Source organism: Rhineura floridana, chromosome 15 (assembly GCF_030035675.1).
Source record: "Rhineura floridana isolate rRhiFlo1 chromosome 15, rRhiFlo1.hap2, whole genome shotgun sequence".
Classification (NCBI taxonomy): domain Eukaryota; kingdom Metazoa; phylum Chordata; class Lepidosauria; order Squamata; family Rhineuridae; genus Rhineura; species Rhineura floridana.
The window spans coordinates 9,203,824-9,224,101 of NC_084494.1; the positions used below are offsets into that span (position 1 = coordinate 9,203,824).

At 43.7% G+C, this 20,278-nt stretch overlaps 1 protein-coding gene across 3 annotated transcripts in view; it reads right to left on the minus strand.

The window, feature by feature from the left end:
* CSMD2 (CUB and Sushi multiple domains 2) overlaps positions 1–20,278 on the minus strand; it is a 769,620-nt gene that overhangs the window by 732,359 nt on the left and 16,983 nt on the right. The window contains exon 1 of one of the 3 annotated variants that reach the window (XM_061596302.1): positions 4,100–4,337. The exons of the other annotated variants lie outside the window; for them this stretch is intronic. Coding sequence (XP_061452286.1) covers positions 4,100–4,118 — 19 coding nt within the window. The 5' untranslated portion in view covers positions 4,119–4,337. Of the gene's footprint in view, positions 1–4,099; positions 4,338–20,278 lie in introns of those variants that run through there. 3 annotated transcript variants of the gene reach the window in all.

A 20,278-nucleotide genomic window follows, 5' to 3' on the forward strand; every position in this document is an offset into this window, starting at 1 on the left:
AAAAAATAAGTATCAAAATATGTTTTAAAATTCCCATGAATTAGCATTTTTTAAAAAATGCAGATCAATATAGAAATGGATGGAACAAATTCACAGAATGCATGCTTGTGAAAATGACAATGAACCATAAACAGACTATTTGCCTGTCCCTATGTCTATAGCAGGCATGGGGAATCTTTGGCCCTCCAGATGTTGCTGAACTACAACCCCCATCAGCCTCAGCAAGCATGGCCAGTAACCAGGGCTGATGGGAGCTGTAGTTCAGCAACATCTGAAGGGCCAAAGGTTCCCACACCGGGTCTATATTAACAGTCTAATGACAAGAGTACCTATCTGGACCAAATGTCCCATTTAAATTTGCTCCCTTCCGTTTCCAGAGTGCACATAAAATGCACACACTATCTTTAACATCCGCAAAATACCTCTGCCCAATCCAGCTGCATGCCCATCGCAGCAGGAAAGATCGACAGCGTAAGAGTGCTAATGTAATTCCATTACTCAATGGGATTTTCCCAATTACACATTAGACACCATCAGATCAGCCTGATGCTGCAGCAAACAGTGGGAGAGAGAGAGAGAGAGAATGAGAGAGAGTATATATATTGCACACTGCCATGCAGTGTTTATCGTAAGTGAAGTTCACTGATTTACATAAATGTGCTAATTCTTTAAAAGAAAAAAAGAAAGAGGATTGTATGAAAAGATGTTGCTGCTGGGGTGGCAGCCGCATCCAGGACTGAACCACACTGTCGTCATCCTATCCGGCTTCCTTCCAAACACCACCTGCATCACATCAGACAGCCCCGCAAAGCGCCAGGTAACAATTACCTGTTTCCCACATTACAGGAACTGGGACTGTCGGAAAACCTTGGCAACCCACCACAGTCACTCTCCACCATCTCCAAACAGCACAGCAACAACATTGGCAGAAAGAACAGGGCTAGCTACGGCGCAGCTCACACTGTGCGAGAACAAACATGAGATCAGAAGGAAAGAAACGCATGCAAGGCAGGCTTTGGTTGCTCTTGTTACTCTCATCAGATCAATTCAGAGAAAGACTCCTGTTTTTAACAAGGACATTAAATGCTGGGAGCCGAGTGGCCAAGCAGGCTTTGCTCATCCCCACCAGAGTCATCGCCTGCCATTGCACCACATCAGTACTTCTATTTTTGTCAAAGAATGGAGAGTTTATTAACACATTTATATCCAACCGTTGACACACGATGGGTCTCAGGCAATTTTCCATCCAGGCACTGACCGGACCTAGGCCTGCTCATTGCTGCATCATGCACCTTCAGGACATAGCCTAAGGGCTTGGTTGCACTCTTTCCCTACCTCCACCTTGACTTATTATCCAGCTCCAAACCGGAGATGCAGGCCTGCCATCTCTGGGCTCTTGATTTTCTGCCCAATAAAACTCAGCAGGAGTTGCTGAGAGATCAGCCAGCCTGTAGCTGCATTGCCCATGCTGCTGGGTCTGCATGCAGCTCCCCATGCGCTGAACTGGACATGGCAGCTTCTCAGCGAAGAACCTCACCCATTCAGGCTGGCCGTTGGATCGTTCTGGCCTAGGATGGGCATCAGGGGCATCCTGTTCCAATGAAGCCGTGCGTGAGCAACAGAGTCAATCCTGGGCATGAAGGATAAGGCTATCAATGGCTAGAAGCCACGATGGCTGTGCTCTGCCTCCATGGTTGGAAGCAGTATGCTTTTAATACCAGTTGTTGGAAACTGCAGGAGGGGAGAGTGCTCTTGCGCTCAGATCCTGCTTGTGGGCTTCCTGTGGGCATCTGGTTGGCCACTATGAGAAGAGGATGCTGGGCTAGATGGGCCTGAACCAGCAGCAAGGCTTTTCTTGTGTTCTTATGAGCCCCAGTGTGTTCCTATATCCTTGGTTATGCTTTGGTCCCGACTTCTGGCTTGCCCCACAGCTTCTAGCTCCTGTCTCTCCTCTGACTGCTGTCCAGGGCCCAATCTTGACACCACCCCAGGTACCACTGTCACCACCTTATGACTAGTCTACATGCAGAGGGACGAGAGGAGCCATGCTTACTAGTCTCACACTTGATTATCATGTATCCCACTAGCCCTGCTCCAACATACACACATTCAGTGTGATGTCTGAAATGCAGAACCTACACATGTATCGCTGCATGCACACAGGCTCTTCTTGCAATGAGGTTCCCGCCTGTGTATAACTGTGCATGAAGAACCTTTCCTTTTCATACATATTGCCTGATGCACGGGTGGTGGGGTCAGCATATGTGAGACATCTGGTGGGGGGAGGACCAGTAGCTGTTCTCCTCCTCCTCTGGTCCCCCTACATAGATTCAGTGTGTGTGGAGGCAGCCATATGAATAAGGCTGACAAATCAGTTGTTGCACAGATCATTCAAAAGACCTTCAGTATCTCTCCATTTGGTTCCAGGCTCTATTCAAAGTGCTGGTTTTGACCTATCAAAACCAGTTTTGACTACTTTCTCCACCATGAAATTACCCAAATTATGGAAACTTGTTCACTCATACAGCATCTACTTTGCACACAGAAGGTTCCAGGTTCAATCTCTGCTGTCTCCAGGTAGGACTGGGAGTGACCCTGGGGAGCCTCTGCCAATCATTGTAGACAGTATTGATGGACCAATGGCCTCACTCGGTTAAAGGTAACTTCCTATGCTCCCATGTTTCCCTGGCAGTAGCCTTTATCCTTGCATTTCAGGTCATTGCCAGCACATGACATAATGTCCATCTTGTTCCCTTATGTTTTTAGTGGTCTCCACTGCGGTTTTTCATCGCTTGGTCTGCCACTTTTTAAATTCAGTGGTTTAGGTATGGTTTTTATTACTACCTCCACTCTGATGATGACAACGACAACTGTCGTGAGCCACCTACAGGCTACTTGGCAAGATATAAACCCCATAAAGAAATATAAAGCAGATCTGCACAAACTTGAGAGCCTACCAAGCCAAAGACAGCACATATGACAGCCCACCAGGCACTCAGCAATGCTCTGCTTTTTACTTTTTTCCAGGCACTGCATGCAAAAAGAGATCGCTGAGCATCTGGTAGGTCAAGATTTACAGTTGGTGGGTTGCATAAGATGTGACAAGCCACACATTTTATTTGTGTACTTATTGCTTGCATTTTATATACCGGCTTTCTGCCAAGGCCCTCAAAGCAGGTTACAATTTTAAAATACTACAACAAATAAATGGTGTAGAATGCAGAGCAACAGACTCCTCTTGCTCTGATTGGGAGCTGATGGCATGGGCTCCCTTGCTTCTGCTTTCCCTCAGGGCACAGAGGTCTTAAGTAGGTCCAGGGAGTGGGTCGGCTTTCCCAACAGGTTGTTGATGGTCCTTCCAGGACCTGACTATTATTATTCATAAACATAGGTATAGTATTCCAGGGACTCAAAGGGTCTTAGACCCCTTACTTTTTTGGGAGCAGGGTCCCAATGTCTCCATCATCCTATGAGCCAATCAAAGGAGAGTGTGTTAGCCACTGAGACGAGTCTTCTAACATGCTATCTTGTCCCTACCTGCTCATTTGGAGCCAATCAGAGTGAAAAGAGGTGAGTCAACCACTGAGAAGACTGTTCTCAGTTCTCAGCAGCTAACACTCTGCCGGTTTATGCTTATTGGCTCATAGGGATGTCTGCGTTAACAAGAATCTCATTCTTAACCCAGCAGGAAAAAAAAAAGATGGGAGAGGGCGTCGCTGTAACTATCACGAAGGGACCCTGCACTTCTGAATTTGCCACTACACTACTGTTTATAAATGTATGTATCACTTAATTGCTAGGATGGCTTCTAAGAGGTTTACAGGTATAAGGCTAATTACAAAACACACATATTTAAAACACACCATAAAACAGTTTTCATCAAAGCATTAAAACAAACATTCTTAACCACTACACCACACTGGCTCTCCAAATGTACAATAAAGCAAGCTCATTAAAACCAAGCAACACTTAAAAGAGTTAAAACTGCTATTAAAACAATTAAAGCAAGAGGTCCAAGTCAGGAGATTAGCAGAGCGCTTGTCTAAGCAGGTGTGTCTTCAAGAGCTGGCAGAATGCCGACACAGATGAGCCTTCTCACCTTTCAGCATGGAGGGCATTCCATGACACGGGGGCCACCGGCGAAATAGCCTGTCAGTGTTACCACAAGCTGATAATCATCAGCCCATGGCAGAACTCTCCGGGTTGTGTGACCTTTGGCCTGGCCTTCCTCGCTTCTGCCTTCCCTCAGGGAAAGAGAGGTCTTAAGCAGCCCGAGGAGAGGTGGGGGAGGGGCTGCCTCAGCAGATATCTTGAGCCATTCGTGGACCGTTCGGTCAGGAGCCAATGGCATATGCTCTCGGGCCTGGACTTCCTCGCCTTTTGCAGGCCTGAGAGAGATGTGCAAAGGGAAATTCTTTCTCAGGTGCTGAAAATTTCCCTCCTTTCCAATTCCCATGATGATTGACTCCAGGCTGCTATTAAGCTTTTTCCTTAGCTTAATAAGGGGGGGGGGAATTTCCATCAAAATCGTGGGAGGGAAGGTTTGAACATTTCCTCTCCATGCAACCCCCCCCCTTGTGCTGCTCAGCTGACTGGGAACCGGTGCAAAGGGTGAAAAGGGGGCTGGTTTGCAGAACAATGTTAAAACTTTATCTGAACTCCCTCCCCACTTCCTGCTGCTCTGATCAGTGGAATTATGTTATGGAGCATGCAAGATTAGACAGTGGGCCAGAAGCAACCTAAGGGGCACAGAGTGCACATTTCTGAACAAGAGATAGAAGGGATGATTCCTGGAGAGTTTGTGTACTCACCAGAGAATGTGCACATCATCTGCAGAAAGAACACAATGTAGTACAGTTATGTACATTCCTCAACACCTGTTGACGATTATGCATAATGGCCAGAGAATGCAAAAAATTCAGATGATATATGCACATTCCCCAAGGCCTGTTGGAGATTATGTGCACTGACCAGGAAACGTGTACAATTCCCTCCTCATGGAAGGTTAATGTGTACATTCTTCATGAGGCCTGGTGAATGTGCACAATAGCCGGTTATTATGCACATTAGCAACTCAACTTACATCCCCCTCAACATATATATTGTTAGGATTGGTTTTAACGAAGAGCAGGTTATAAATCCACTCAATAAATAAAATAATAAGCTATAGTTAGCACAAACCATAGTCTGCAACCCATTTAAACCATAGTTTTCAATTATGTTTTGCCAGCTAATCAAAAAGCACAGTTTATCAATTCAGATACCAGGCACAGTCACAGGTTTCGGTGTGAAAAACCTACAAAGGCTAACAGGCCTTTGAATTCTTGAAAAGCATTAGGTCAGCTTGGTCATTTCTTCCCAACTGCTTCAAACCTTCTCACCTTTCATGCATTTATTTTTCCAATAGCTCATAGCTTGTCCTCCTTCCACAGCAGCTCAGTGAACTCCCAGGCTTTTCGCCAGCTGCCGCAGCCCCCACATAATTTTGTACTAATTATTAGTGTTGGTCTTAATTTGAATTACAGAAGTAATAAAATTAATTCACCTACCCACTAAATCAGTTTTTAGTTTTGTCATTTTTAGTCACTCACCTGTATCATCAATTACTAAGTGTGGGTGTTAACAAAACTTCAGCATCTCTTTGAGATATGGAAGGAACTGAAAGCAAAATTTCAAGGGGGGGGAGAGAAGCAACTGCTCATTATCTGGAAATACGGGTGAGCACGAATTCTGGCTGACCTTGGCAGAAAAGCCAGAACTTAGATTCACCAAACCCTCCTCACACAATTGTGTGAATGTTTACTCAGAAGTAAGCCCCATTATGTTCAATGGGGCTTACTCCCAAGTAAGTGCGGGCAGGATTACAGCCTTAGTCCCTGACCTCCCACTGTACCACAAGAGGTCAGGAACAACCCGTTTTCCAGCCCAGTTCCATGTTTTTGCAGCGAAAGCCAACTTTCTCATCTAGAACCAGAGGGAAAGACTGGGACCCATTTTGGTGCTGGAGGACAGAGTTTTCCCACGCCCCTCAACCAACCAAGCACCCCAATGGCTCCCCCCGAAACAAGGGAGGGAGACAAGGGTCCTCCCAGTTGTTGGCCTGCTGCCCTGGGCTCCTACTGGGAGGAAGGGCAGGATATCAATCTAATAAACAAACAAACAATCTGCAGGAATCTTCCTTACTCCATCCTGAAAGGTAGAGTTCCTTGTCATCTTCGCCAAAGGATGACTAATGACTCACCAAGGCAAGTGCAGCAAGTGGAAATGTAGACCGCTGAAGATAGGCCACCCATGAAAACTGCTCAGTGACTATTAGTCATGAAGGTTAAATGGAACCCCCCGATTCAAAGGAAATATGCCCCTGAAATAATATAGTTGCTGGGGAACAACACAGGGAGATGTCTAGTACCTTCATGTTTTACTTGTGGGCTCTTCAGAGGATTCTCCCCCCTAAACTAGAAGCTCATAAAGGTTTAGTCCAGAATGGGGAACTTGTAGCCCCCTCCTATGTTGTTGGGACTCCAACTCCCATCAGCCCCAGCCAATATGGCCAACAGACAGGGATGATGGGAACTGAAGTCCAGCAACAATGCATGGCGGTGTGGGGTGTACACTGGTTCCTCATCTCTGATTTAGCTCCAACTCCCAATAACTTTGACTGGCCTTTTCTGCACCAACCTTTGGGAATTCTTGAGAGTGTCAAGTATATGGATAGGGGTGATTTCATGGGCACTTCCAAGTATTTTCTAATAAATGCACATTTGACTTCAGTTACTGATTGACAATCTCAGGCTCACTTTGGCCAACCTTACGCTTATCAGGAGTCAGCTGGCCATAGAATGGGCTCCTTCTGTTGTATTAGCTGAACTCAGCTGAAATGAGGGTACCCTGGACAGCTCCGTGCAGGGCTCAGGCTCCACACCTCATGAGAGCAACTCTCAGATGTTGTCTCAGCAACAGACAATCCTCAAATGAGCCTTAAATAGGAGCTGCAGCTCTGTCTCAATAGCTAGTCCCCCCTTCCATAACTGGAGCTTCTTTGTTAAAGGGGTCCAGCCTGCTTGGGCTTCCCAGATGAAGTTCACAGAGGCAGGCAACACAACTTTATCGAGCAGGAGGGGTACTGGTATCATGGATTCCTCTTGCAGAAGTGCTTCCAGTTGCTTAGGAAGCAATCCTAACTATGGGAAGCCAGCGTAATTGCTGGTGTAAAGTAAGCCAGATCCAAATCCCCGTTCAGGAGCGAAGCTACTGCCAGCTGAGGCAGCCCAAGCTGGACAGAGGGAAAACAAGCATTTAAAACAGAATTTGACTAATGCTTTTCTTTTTGCCATTGTAAGTTCCGTAAGGCTGCCAGATCACATGACTGAACTGAACAGAATTAGGATCCAGCATAAGTCCCACCCCTGTCACACTCCCTTTGTGAGACTTACACCAGCCTTGGTTGAGTTGGGATGATGGATTTTCTCCAGCATTTCTCCAGCTGAGCTAAAGTTGGGACTTATGTCACCTGAGCTCTGGCTGAGTCAGGGTTCAGCTGGCTGAGCCAGAGATCAGCCAGCTCCTAACTCACCCATCCCAGTGAATCTTGGTTTAGATTGCTCCCTTAGATGCTTTTTGGGACTGGCCCAGATGACAATTTCCTCTCCTACTCTTAATCACCACCTTCATCTCCCGATGAAGGAGAGTCTGATCCCAGGATTGTGACAGAAGCACCTATACCATTTTTAACAAATGACTCCAGGGCATTCCTATTTCCTTGCAAAGGAGGAAGCTCAAAGAAACAGGAGTTTTTACATGCCCTGTAACTATTCATACCAGCAAACTGGACTGCATTAAAACCACAGAATATATACATTAAAAAATCCAATTTGGTATGTAAGATTAATAAGATCATCTCTGTGTTTATTGCCAGTGTTCCAGAGAAGGAAGCTGTTAAAAAAAAATTAAAAAGCCTCAGCACCTATTGAACAGTTTAACCTTGTTTTTCCACTTCTTCCATAAAAAGTATCAATCAATCAATACTTTATTGCAGGCTTAGCCATAGGCCATGTGCAAGTATACAGACATATACATACATATATACGTAAAACTGAAGGAGCTCTTTTCATAATATGATCACTTTCACAAGAGCATCTCTCAGTTTTTGTGCAGCCAGTGCAAAAGTAGCGACTGCAAAAGTAACTGGTTCAAAATTGTCCATTAAAAGATCAATTACCTTCTCACTATCTGAACATTGAACTAAAATATCTAAAAACGGTGGTAAGAATTTCCTCCTGGGGTCATCATAGAGTGGACAATATAGTAAGCAATGGACGATCTCTTCAATTGCATTACAACCATAAATACAGAGACGATGTGTCCATAAAAAGGAGTTCTCATAAATGTTAAGATCCTCTCTCTCTAACTTGCAAGCTGAATGCTAAGATTTTAGAAATGTGGGACCCCAAGAAAATCCACAGGTATATTTACCTCCCCCACACATTACACTGAGGGATAGGCTTCAGTGAACTTGTTCAAGTTCCCTGAACTGTATAATAGTCAAGCCCCCATCTTCACCTAAGGTACAGTTGAGATAGCCCTCCAGCTGCAAAACTGTACCACCATACATCAGGCTATGCTGGGCTCCAAGGGAAGGCAATACGACATATATCTTGAGGACATCTATTATTAAGGAGATTCCAATCTTGTGTGATCAGTGCATTTGTTTCAGACCCAATTTAAGGTGATGGTTTTGATCTTGGGGCCTGGACATCCCAAACACCTCTTTCTTCTGTTATTGGTCCCTGCAGATGCTCCATTCAGGTTTGAAGCACTGCTCTGGGTACCACTGAAGAATGAAGGTTGGCAGACATCGAATAAGAGCGGAATCTTTTCAGTGGTGGCACCAACTCTGTGGAATGCCCTCTCCTCAAAAAAGGTTCATCTTCGGGTGCCACATGTCTACAAACCAAACACTCAGCATGCAGGCTAAAAAGAGTGGTTTTGAATGTTTCTTTTTGGTGGAAGATGTATATTGGAAAAGACTTGGCTATTTCAAAAGCCTTTCAGCAGTTTGGTTCTGCTCTTAGATTTTAGACCTGACATTTTGTAATGCTTGAGGTTATGGTAATCTGTTGCTGCTATGAAATGGTATTTTCTATGCCTATTGTTATTTTTATTCCTGTGGGGGTTTTCTGTTCGTTGGGAGGTATTGCAAGATGCATTATTTCTATAAGGTTTCTATCAATTTCAACTAGGAAGCCACTCTGGATTTATTTATTTATTACATTTATATACCGCCCCATAGCTGAAGCTCTCTGGGAGGTTTACAGCAATTAAAAACAATAATACAAATTTTAAAACACAAAAAAATCAGATAAGGCGAAAGGGAATATTTATTTATTTATATTTATTTCTTAAATTTATGTCCCACCCTCCTCCCAGAAGAAGCCCAGGACCCCACTCTCTCGCTGCCCTGAGTGAAGAATTAACACTGCAATTTCGTGGCTTTCAAGAAAAATCACATTTCCAGTTCCCGATAAGTGTCCTGAATATTACAATAGATTTTCAAACAGTTGTCTACTTGGGAGGGGAGGGCGACCAGCAAAATATGTCCAGCAATAGTGAGCAATAGCCAGCACCTTGTGCAATGGCAAGCCAGTTAGCAACCTGAATGGGTATTGAAATAGATTTTGCCTTCTTTATGCCCAACAAAGAATGCTAAGAAACCACTTGACAAATCCAACCCTCATAAAAATTTGCTTTTGCAGGTAAGTGTCCTAAAACATGTCAAGCCATGTTTTGACAACACCTATACAGAGAGAGAGAGAGAGAGAGAGAGAGATCTTGCACACCCTGAGCCAGTGTGGCATAGTGGTTAAGGTGCTGGACAGTGACCTGGGAGACCCTGGTTCGAATCCCCACATAGCCATGAAGCTCACCGGATGGCCTTGGGCCAGTCACTGCCTCTCAGCCTCATGAAAACCCTATTCATAGGGTCGCCGTAAGTCGGAATCGACTTGAAGGCACTACATTTACATTTTTTAGCTGTCATGTCAGCAGCACCAGCTATATTAGCGCAACAGAAAACTGCGGCAGGAAACTGGGGAAAGGGGAGAGGGAGACAAGAACCATCGACATGAGGATTGCAACTCATGCTACCCCAAGTAACAGAAGTACCTTGTACCTGCATCCCAAGAAATTAAAAAGTATCCCATGTACAGACACTGCCTGTTACGTGCTGCAGTCCTCTGAAATGAAACAGAAGGGGAGCCCTCACCTTGCTGTGGGAAGGCCGTGGGTGGCTTAGCAGTGGATGATCTGCTCTGTATGCAGAAGGCCCCAGTTTCAATCCCCGATCACAGCCTAGAAAGACCCCTGCCTGAGACCCTGAAAGAGCTGCTGCCAGTCAGCACAGACAGTACTGAGCTAGGTGGGTCAACAGTCTGAATCGGTACATAAGCCAGCTGCCTACGTTCACCAGCTCTAACAGGACATGAGCTCCAAAGAGAGAGTCAGGTGAGCAAGAACAAGGAGGCAGCATGAAAGAAGAGCAAGTTCCTCCTAGGCAACCTGCCCCCCACAGTTGTCTCCCTCAATGCATTCCCCTTCCTCCTCCCATAGCTGCTGACTGAAAGGCTATCTGTGGGAAGTGGAAGTGGAGACAAGGGAACCAGTGGTGCTGTTGCTAGGCAATATCCTCAATATGCTCCCTTAACTGTTTCCAGGTTTTCTCAAAACACTGAAGGAAGCCAGGCAGGGCCATTACAAAGCATGGAAACACCAAGATTCTACCTGCAAAGGTTCAACGATATGCCAGTGATCAACTTGTGCCAAAGAAAACACAAAATGCTCAAAAGAGCAGTCTAGTCACATGAAAGGTGTAATGTCAGAGCTGCAAATATGTGTGGAATGTGTGTGGTTCTGACTCCCAATGTTTCACTACTCATACAAGTAAACTGTCCTCCTAACAAGGGTTCTGCTTATGTGTGCATGCACATAGATGTGCACGCATGTGCACATTTGTTTATTTATTTAATGACTTTATATCACGCCGTTCCTCCCATTAGGAGCCCAGGGCAGCAAACAAGTGATAAAACACCAAAAATTTCTTCTTCTTCTTCTTCTTCTTCTTCTTCTTCTTGTATGCCTTCAAGTCCATTATGACTTATGGTGACCCTATGAATCAGCAACCTCCAAGAGCATCTGTCGTGAACCACCCTGTTCAGCTCTTGTAAGTTCAGCTCTGTGGCTTCCTTTATGGAATCAATCCATCTCTTGTTTGGTAAACCATCTTAAAAACAAAACATCTTAGAAACCACCTTTTAAAAATCCTAAAAACAATTCCAACACAGGATGATAGCCTGTTGGTGGAGGTAGGCTTAACCTCCCCAGGTGAGAGGTGGGGAGAGAGTGTTTCTACTGCCCCAGGTGAGAGATGGGGTGAAATGAATGCTGTTTCATCCTTTTCTGTTGCGGTCAAATTGTTTTAGTCAATGGACTTGTTTTCCTGTCCTTGATTATTGGTTAGTTGAATATTTGAGTGTTTTAGTGAAGACAAAATTGAATGGATAAAATAATGCAGTTGGTTGCAAGAGTATGAGTGTTGAATGACTGTGTATGGAGGAGGGGGTGTATGTTTAGATTAGTTTTATGTGGTGTGAGTGATTTTGGTGACCTTAGAATGATATGCGTTTCTGATTGTAATACAATTGTTATGATGTGTTACATTTTGTTGTGATATCTTGATGTATTCTTATGGTTTTTCTGTGATTTGCTTTTGTGGCTCTTCATTGCTTTATTTAGGTACTTTTTTCAAAGATATTTAATTTTTAATTATGTTATTTAAAATGTGGAATAGTAATAGAAATAGTAGTATTGGTTGGTTTTGAATGTAGATTTGTATTGCATTTTATACTGATTCCTTTTGTTGGGGTATGTAAATTACCCAGAGATTTCTGTTGAAATATAAGTGGTCTATAAACCAAATAAACAAACAGCTGCAGGCTGGAAAAAGGTCTCTGCTACGGATGGCAGGATCTCTCAGTTTTGCTTCTCTCAGTTTCTCATTTTTCCAATCTTAAATTCAGTTCTTCAGCAATTTGCAAACTTTATTTTTAACCCTCATGAAAATTCTTCAGCATCTGAGTGTAAAATTCTCCTACTAACCACATTTTTGTATGCAGTTTTGACTAATGAACACATTTTGTCAAGCAATTTCTCCAAATATAATGCATCTTTTTATCTTATTTTCACTAACATGTTGCTCGCAGACTTATCCCTAATACACACATTTTTAAAACATCGGTTCATTTGAGAACTGTACTGCAAAATTCAGGTATGTGTGAATTTCTAAGGAGGGCTATGTTTCAGTTCGGAAAGTGAAAATTTGATAGATTTGGCTTTAAATGTGACCTGAATCAAATTTCTTCCCAATACCTAGGCTCTACTTAAAAGGCCTGTTGAAAGAGGAAGGTCTTCAGTAGGTGTCAAAAAGACAACAGAGACGTTGCCTGTCTAATACGCTGCCCTGGGCTCCTACTGGGAGGAAGGGCGGGATAGAAATCGAATACATAAATAAATAAACAATATTTAAGGGGAGGGGATTCCAAAGGGTAGGAGCCCCAACACTAAAGGTTTGCTCTCTATGTTGTGCGGAATGGACCTCCTTATGAGATGGTTTATTTATTTAAAATATTTATATCCCGCCCTTCTACCCTGTAATAGAGCACTCAGGGTGGCTTACAATAAAATCAAGTGCATACATAATAAAATTGTACACAATAAAAATCACAAAAATATTAAAATAAATTAAAATACATAAAATGCCATTAAAATACATAAGATAGTACGTATATACACATACACCCATATATGCATATACAGGGAGTAGTACTGAAGGGACTACTGAGGTAAAAATTAACATAGAAGGCATAAAATCAGTGTCAGGCTCTACCTTCAGTCCCTCCCAAAGGCTCTCCGGAATAAGATCGTTTTCAGAAGTCTCTGGAAAACCACCAGGGAGGTATATGCAGGAGGCCCTCACCTGCAGGGCACAGTGAACAACTGGGTATATAAGGGGTAAGACAATCTTTCAAGTCAGCCATCAGTATCGTGTCACAATGGAGAAGCTGGGTTTAAGAAATAAATATAGCATATAGCACCCCCTAGTTTGAAGCTTGTTCACACGTGTTGTTTGTTACATTTCCCCCCTCCCCTCTTATTGCAGCTCAGGGCAGCAGACAACAAACCATATAACACCCATTTAAAAACCTTAAATGCCATCTTATACAATTAATCTTCAAAGCATTAAAATGCACCATGTGCAATACAGCAGAAAGCATTAACGGGCCATCATTCCCAATTAGCCCTCCCAAAAGTGTGTTTTTAACTGTCGTTTGAAAGAAGACAATGTGGGGTACAGCTGAAACCTGACAGAGAGGGAGTTCCATAATCGGAGCACCACAGAGGGGGCCCTGTTCAAACCGGTTCAAACATTGATGCGACAACAAACAAGGCCTCCCCTATATAACTTAAAGCCCAAGCCAGCAGATATTGGAGTAGGTGTTGCTGCAGGTTTCAACAGCCCAAACTTCCCCAAGCCTGGTGCCCTCCAGACGTTTCTGATCCCAACTGGGGCTAAGGATGGGTGAGAATTTCGATTCACTTTGCATTTCAAGCACTTTCCGAAACAATATGAGAGCCGAAACGCAGCCACCTTTGAAATTCGCATTTATCACAATTTTAGGATGCAGTTCGCCAACTAAACAATATTTACAAAAATGCATATATTAGGGGAAAGTGTGCATGAAAATGAATATATGAGTGAAAACAGCATGCAAAAAACGTGAAGTAATGAGAAATGGCTTGCAAAAATGTGTACTTTTGTCAAAACTGCCTACATAAATGTGTTTATTTGGAGAAATTTGCACTAAAATAGTGGAGAATTTTCATGAGGATTTTTTTTTTTTTAAATGCAGATTGCTGCAGAAATGGAGAGGACTGAATTTAACATCAGAAAAGTGAGAAACTGAGAGAACCGAAACTGACAGATCTTTCCACCCCAACTGGGACTGATGCGATTTGGAGTCCAAAAGCTTCTGGACACCTCCAGGATGGGGAAAGCTGTGACAGTCCATCAAGTGGTGATGGCCTGCATTCAGGGAGGTTAAAATTGGATGTTTCAAAACTCATTTTGTGTGTGTGTGTGTGTGTGTGTGTGTGTGTGTGTGTGTGTGTGTGTGTGTGTGTGTGTGTGTGTGTGTGTGTGTGTGTGTGTGTGTGTGTGTGTGTGTGTGTGTGTGTGTGTGTGTGTGTGTGTGTGTGTGTGTGTGTGTGTGTGTGTGTGTGTGTGTGTGTGTGCGCGCATCAGCTATATTAAGTGTCTCTGTAAAAAAATTAATAACCTGTTTGAAAATGAATTCAATTGTAGATGCTGACATTTACATTTACAATCTCTTAAAAGCAAATCCACAGCACCATCTTAAAACCTGATTTCCCGTGTAAGAGGAAGAACCCTAAGAGAAGCATATCTGACTTTTCAGGTCAAGGACACAACAGGTCATGTGTTATTGTGACAAGTTATGAATATTGATGTCCCTGTGAGCCAAACTGCAGGGAGATTTATTTTCCATCACACACAAAAAAAAAACATTGTTCCACTCAGCAGCTATCAGCCCGTTTCTGGAAAGGCTGCAATCATGTACAGAGTTAGGCTATTTTAAACCCCATTGGATTTTAACCTCATGGATCTTTATTTTTATCGATTGCATTTGGAACTTATACTTTCTCCAGGTAGCTAAAGATAGGATATGTGAGGATTCCCACCCACCCTCTTTATATTCACAACAATCATGCAAGGTAGGAAAGCTAAAAGGAAATGGCTAGGACAAATCCTCTGGCCTCTAAAATTTGCCACTAAGTAGGAATTGTGACCTAAGGCTGCCTCATTGTAATTTCAACACTCTGTTACCTATGCAAGTGGTTTCCAAGATGTGCTCCCAGAATCTTGTGGAGTTCCGTGGCAGTTTACACTGTCAACTCCAGGTTTTGTTGGGTCTTTTGGTGCATTACCCTCCGTGAGTCCCCCTCCCTCAGCGTCTACCTCCTGATTACAGCATGTCTGTCAGTTGGCCCCTTGCTGGGGTGAGCCTCCTACATATGCCTAACCATGCCACCTCTTGAAGTCAGTCTTGGAAACTTCATTATTCAATTAGAATCATGCTTTAAGTTGGATTCCTGCATTGAGCAGGGGGTTGGATTTGATGGCCTTATAGGCCCCTTCCAACTCAACTATTCTATGACTCTAGATCATCCATGGCAGACAATCTTCCCTGAAAGAAAGCTTACCCAACAGTGTATCTCCAATAACATGCCGCTCCCAATGAGTGTCAAGTGTATTGGAGGGCACTCTCTTTGTTTACCTAGAACAGCAGTGGGGAACCTCCAGCCCATGGGCCTAATTTGGCCCATGGGGCAGTTTTCCAAAACCACATCCATCTGCCCACCTGAGGCATAAGGTGTGGAGTAGGTAAAGGTGTGGCTGATACAGAACAATTGGGAGCTTTAAGTGCATTCCTGATTTTCCTGGCCAAACAAGGCTTGTTGACAGTGCCAATCAGTGCTGCCAAAGAACCCCACTGGGATTGGGAACTCTCTAGCGCAGCAGACAAGGCTTGCACTCAGCACCAATCAGCTGATTGGTGCAGAGAGAGACACTCATAATGATGTCAGGTGACTGACAGGTGGGTGGCCCTGACTATCTATCACAGTTGGCCCATGGAGGTAGGCAAGGATCCAGTTCCCCACCCCTGATATAGGCCTCGGGTCAAGACCACCAGGCCTAGCCTGCATTCCACACAAACTGAATACTGCAGCCTTGAATACGACCCAGAATTTACTATGCTGTGCAGGAATTCCATGACAAATAAGTAGGAATTATTCAGCACACAAATCACAATGGAAAGGATTCCCTGAAGGTAGAAGGTTTTAAACCCATGGACTCCACCAACAGTATTCAAATATTTACAAGGGGAGGGATAAAAATCATTTTTATCAATGGGCATCAATAGGTCAGGAATCCATTTTGGCATTAAAAATATAAACAGGGAGTTTTTTGATCTTATGAGGAAATTCAATTGCTTGTTCCTTTTTCCTGCTCTCTTCAGCAACTGAGAAATGCTACAAAAAGTCAAGCCCTAGTATCAAAATATTAAAGGATTCAATCACATTTCTATTATTGGGTGCATGCTTTTATAGAAACACCCAGAACTTTTAAGTTACGCACAGCTTCAGCAGCAAAGTCACTGTAGGTCCACACTCACCCCATCTGGGACAGACCCACAAACTTCCAAACTGAATCAAACTCAGGAGCAACTGCTTCCTCCTATTTCCAAAAGACGCTGGCTGCACAGACCACTGATTGGCTAGCCCTTGCAGGAACCACAAAACCATCTCCCCAAGCAGCTGTGCAGACCAATGATTGGCTGGCCATTCAGCAACCATAAAACCCTATCCCACCAAGAGCAACGTTTCAAGCCTTTTAAGAAATGAACTGGCTTTAAATAATATTTAATTATTTATTACATTTATATCCCACCCTTCCTCCTAGAAGGAGCCCAGGGGGGCAAACAAAAACATTAAAAGCACTCTAAAACATCTTAAAAGCAAAGGACTTTAAAGAAAACATCTTTAAAAACCTATTAAAACAAAACTTCCTTTAAAAATCCTTTAAAAAAAGCTTTTAAAACATCTTAAAAAGCAATTCCAACACAGACAGACTGGAAAAAGGTCTCTACTTAAAAGGCTTGTTGAAAGAGGGAGGTCTTCAGTAGGTGCCGAAAAGATAACAGAGGTGGCACCTGTCTAATATTTAAGCGGAGGGAATTCCACAGGGTAGGTGCCACCACACTAAAGGTCCGTTTCCTATGTTGTGCAGAACAGACCTCCTGATAAGATGGTATCTGCTGGCGGCCCTCACCTCCAGAGTGTAGTAATCGACTGTATATATAATGGATAAATTATTATTATTATTATTATTATTATTATTATCCCACCCTTTCTCCCAGTAGGAGGCCATACGACCTTTCATGTACCCTGGTCCCAAGCTATATAGCGCTTTGGACACCAAAACCAGAACCTTGAACTTAGCCGGGTAGCTAATCGGCAACAAGTGCAGTTTTTTCAACAGTCAGCTAACATATTGGCGATACCCTGCCCCAGTCAGCAGTTACGCTGCCACATTTTACTCCAGTTTAAACCTCAAGGGCAGCCCCACATAGAGCGCATTACATTAATCCAACCTGGAGGTTAATAATCACTCCAAATAAATGTTTAAAATAAAAAGCATGCCCAGCACCTAAGTTCACTTTGCCTTTAAGAGCTGCATAAGGCGAGGAAGACAATGGTAAACCCCCTCTGAATACCAGTTACCATGAAAACCCTATTCATAGGGTCGCCATAAGTGAATTGACTTGAAGGCAGTACATTTACATTTAAGGCATCAGAATTCAACAGGTGCTTTGAGCTGTGGTGTGTCTGTCCCTAGGAAAAAATTGCTTTGGGTAGCATTATTACAGACCACAATAAAGAAACTATCTCATTGCAAACCTATAAATACAGATGCTCTTCATTTAGTGCTGGATATGGATGTGGAAAACATCCTCAAGGGAGAATCACTAGTTTTACATCAAATTTCTCTTCAGGTGAAGCTCTGTAGCAACACTAAGAACAAAGCAGAAGAGATTATATAGGAAAAGAACAAGGCACAGCGAGGAATCATCTTCCCTCAAGGTTTTCAAGGGGAGGAAAACAACAATCGTAAGAGTTGAGAAACTGAGCCCATGTGATTTGCATAACTCCACCCTCTCATATGTCTAGCCCCACCCAGAGTTCCATTTCTAGTCATACTGGCATGTGACCACAAAGTAGGCTTTTAGAACTGTCTTTCATTTACATATGATTATCTCTGAGACAACCGTGCTCCTTAACTGTACCTATCATTCCCTTTAATTGCAAACTCAGGTGGCGAGTGCCAACAGAAAGTGGAGCCAAAACAGAATAACTGAGAAACAAGAGGTGTCAGCATGCTCAGGGGAACCCCAAGGTCTGCACCAATATGAAATGTCTTTTAAAAAATCCAACAAAACAGTCCACAGAACGCTGCGCGTAAGCCGAGAAAGAGAAGGGGGGGGAGGAGAGAGAAGAGTGGAAAATGCCTTCCGTGAGCTTTTCACCGTCTAGCTGTAGTCACAAACGTGATGCTCTCCAGACGTTGTCAGACTCCCACCAGCCAGCATTGCCAATGGTCAGAGATGGTGGGAATTGTAATGCAGCAACATCTGGAGGGCATCATGTTTAGCAGCAAATGCAGTGCAGGTCTCACTTGTTTATGCTGTTCAGAACTTGTATGTATTTCTTTATTATTACAGTTACATCCCATCTTTCCTCTAGGGAGCTTGTTGAAGGAGCTCAAATAGTTCTTCCCCCTCCCCATTTTATCTTCACAACAACACTGTGAGGTAGGTTAGGCTGTGACTGGCCCAAGGTTACCCAGTGAGCTTCATGGCTGCGTGGGGATTTGAACCCTGACCTCCCAGGTCTGAATCCAACACTGGAGTAGTAGTTGACTATATCACACTGGCTCTTGTAATTAATCATTGATTTTGTTGTTTTAATCAATAAGTAATTAATGGCTGAGGAGCCCTATCACTCACCGGGCTCCTTTAGACAATCTAAGCTTTTCCCAGCCTTTGGGTCCCCAGATGTTGCTGGACTACAGTTCCCATAATAATTCCTTGGTGCAAGACAGAGAGAGTAGGAAGAAGATAGGAAGTTGCCTTATAGCAGGTCAAACCACCGGCCCATCTACTTCAGCACTGTCTACACTGACTGGCAGTGGCTCTCCAAGGGTTTCAGGAAGGAAGACTCTCCCAGCCCTACTTGGAAATGCTGGGTACTGAACCTGGGACCTTCTGCATGCAAAGCAGATGTTCTGCCCGAGCTACAGAGGGAGAGAGAGAAGGAATAATGCATCCTGGCAAATTGCTCAGCAATACTCTCAATAGTGAATCAACTCCGACAGTGAACATGAATGACCAAGATCCATGGCAGAGAGCCTGGATCATGTTCCTTGCACCCATTTTGATATGTCTCTCCTTTTGACAGAACCTCCCAGGCAACTGGAAGACAGCCACGCCAAGTGACCTCTCCTGCCCTCCCATCAGCAGCACTGCAAAAGAAGCGCAGCTGGCAGATGGAACAATCGTGAGACCAGGTGTCCTTTGATGGTTGAGAGTGCGTATGTGCACCAACAAGGTTTGTACCTCTAGAACACTAGGGATGTGTGAGCCTGACCACCAGAAGAAGCCAAAGTCTGAGATTTTGACAGCTGCATTTGTCAACACTATTGCATAGGTAGGAGAAGACATTTTTTCTGCTACTATAATTCAGCTGTTTCAACTACTAATGTGACAATGAATTCCCAAATCTGAGCTCATGGGGAGAGAGGGGAGAGTCCCTTTCTTTAACACAGTGATGCAAAATAAACTGCAGAAGCAGACATATTTTGGAAATTAAACTGTGCCTTCATTACAACGTAAGTATTTTATGAGGCAGATTTATTTCTCTCAACGTTTTCAGTGCTTCCTTGCCAGGTACTGAGGTGGGGGTAGACACATGTACTGGAAACACCAGAGAAGACTTTCCTCTACATTTCCCAAATCTTCGCCTCATAGTGCCATGGCTCCTTCAACACATGACACAGAGGGAAAACCAGGTTTGCTACCAAACATACATGCCGCAAGGAGCTGCAGACCATTATACCTCCCTTATGAGTGTACCCTAATTAAGCATGTGCCAATCTCATTCACCCATTGTTTTTAGGGGTACACTTAAAACTTCTTTAAAATACAATGCACAAGTGGATAGTCCTGCTCAAAATTGTACGTTTGCTTTTCACACCTGGCTCAAGGTTCCTTCCTTTTGTTAACTGATTTGTTTGTTTTGGTCAAAATTTCTGGTGGGGTGTTTGCAAACAATTTGGAGATTCTCTGAATAGCTGCCAAGATTTCTGGTGAGGATGGGCTTTCTGCCCCACACCAGCTATTTCAGCAGTGCAGCCTTGAACAACCATTTTCAGGGATGCAGCCTTGTATAGCAAAGTATGTTCTTAGAGGAGAACCATGTTCTTAAAGAAGACCTGTTGGATCAGGCCAGTGACCCGTCTAGTCCAGCGTCCTGTTCTCACAGTGGCCAACGACATGTCAATGGGAATTCCGCAAACAGAACCTGAGTACAA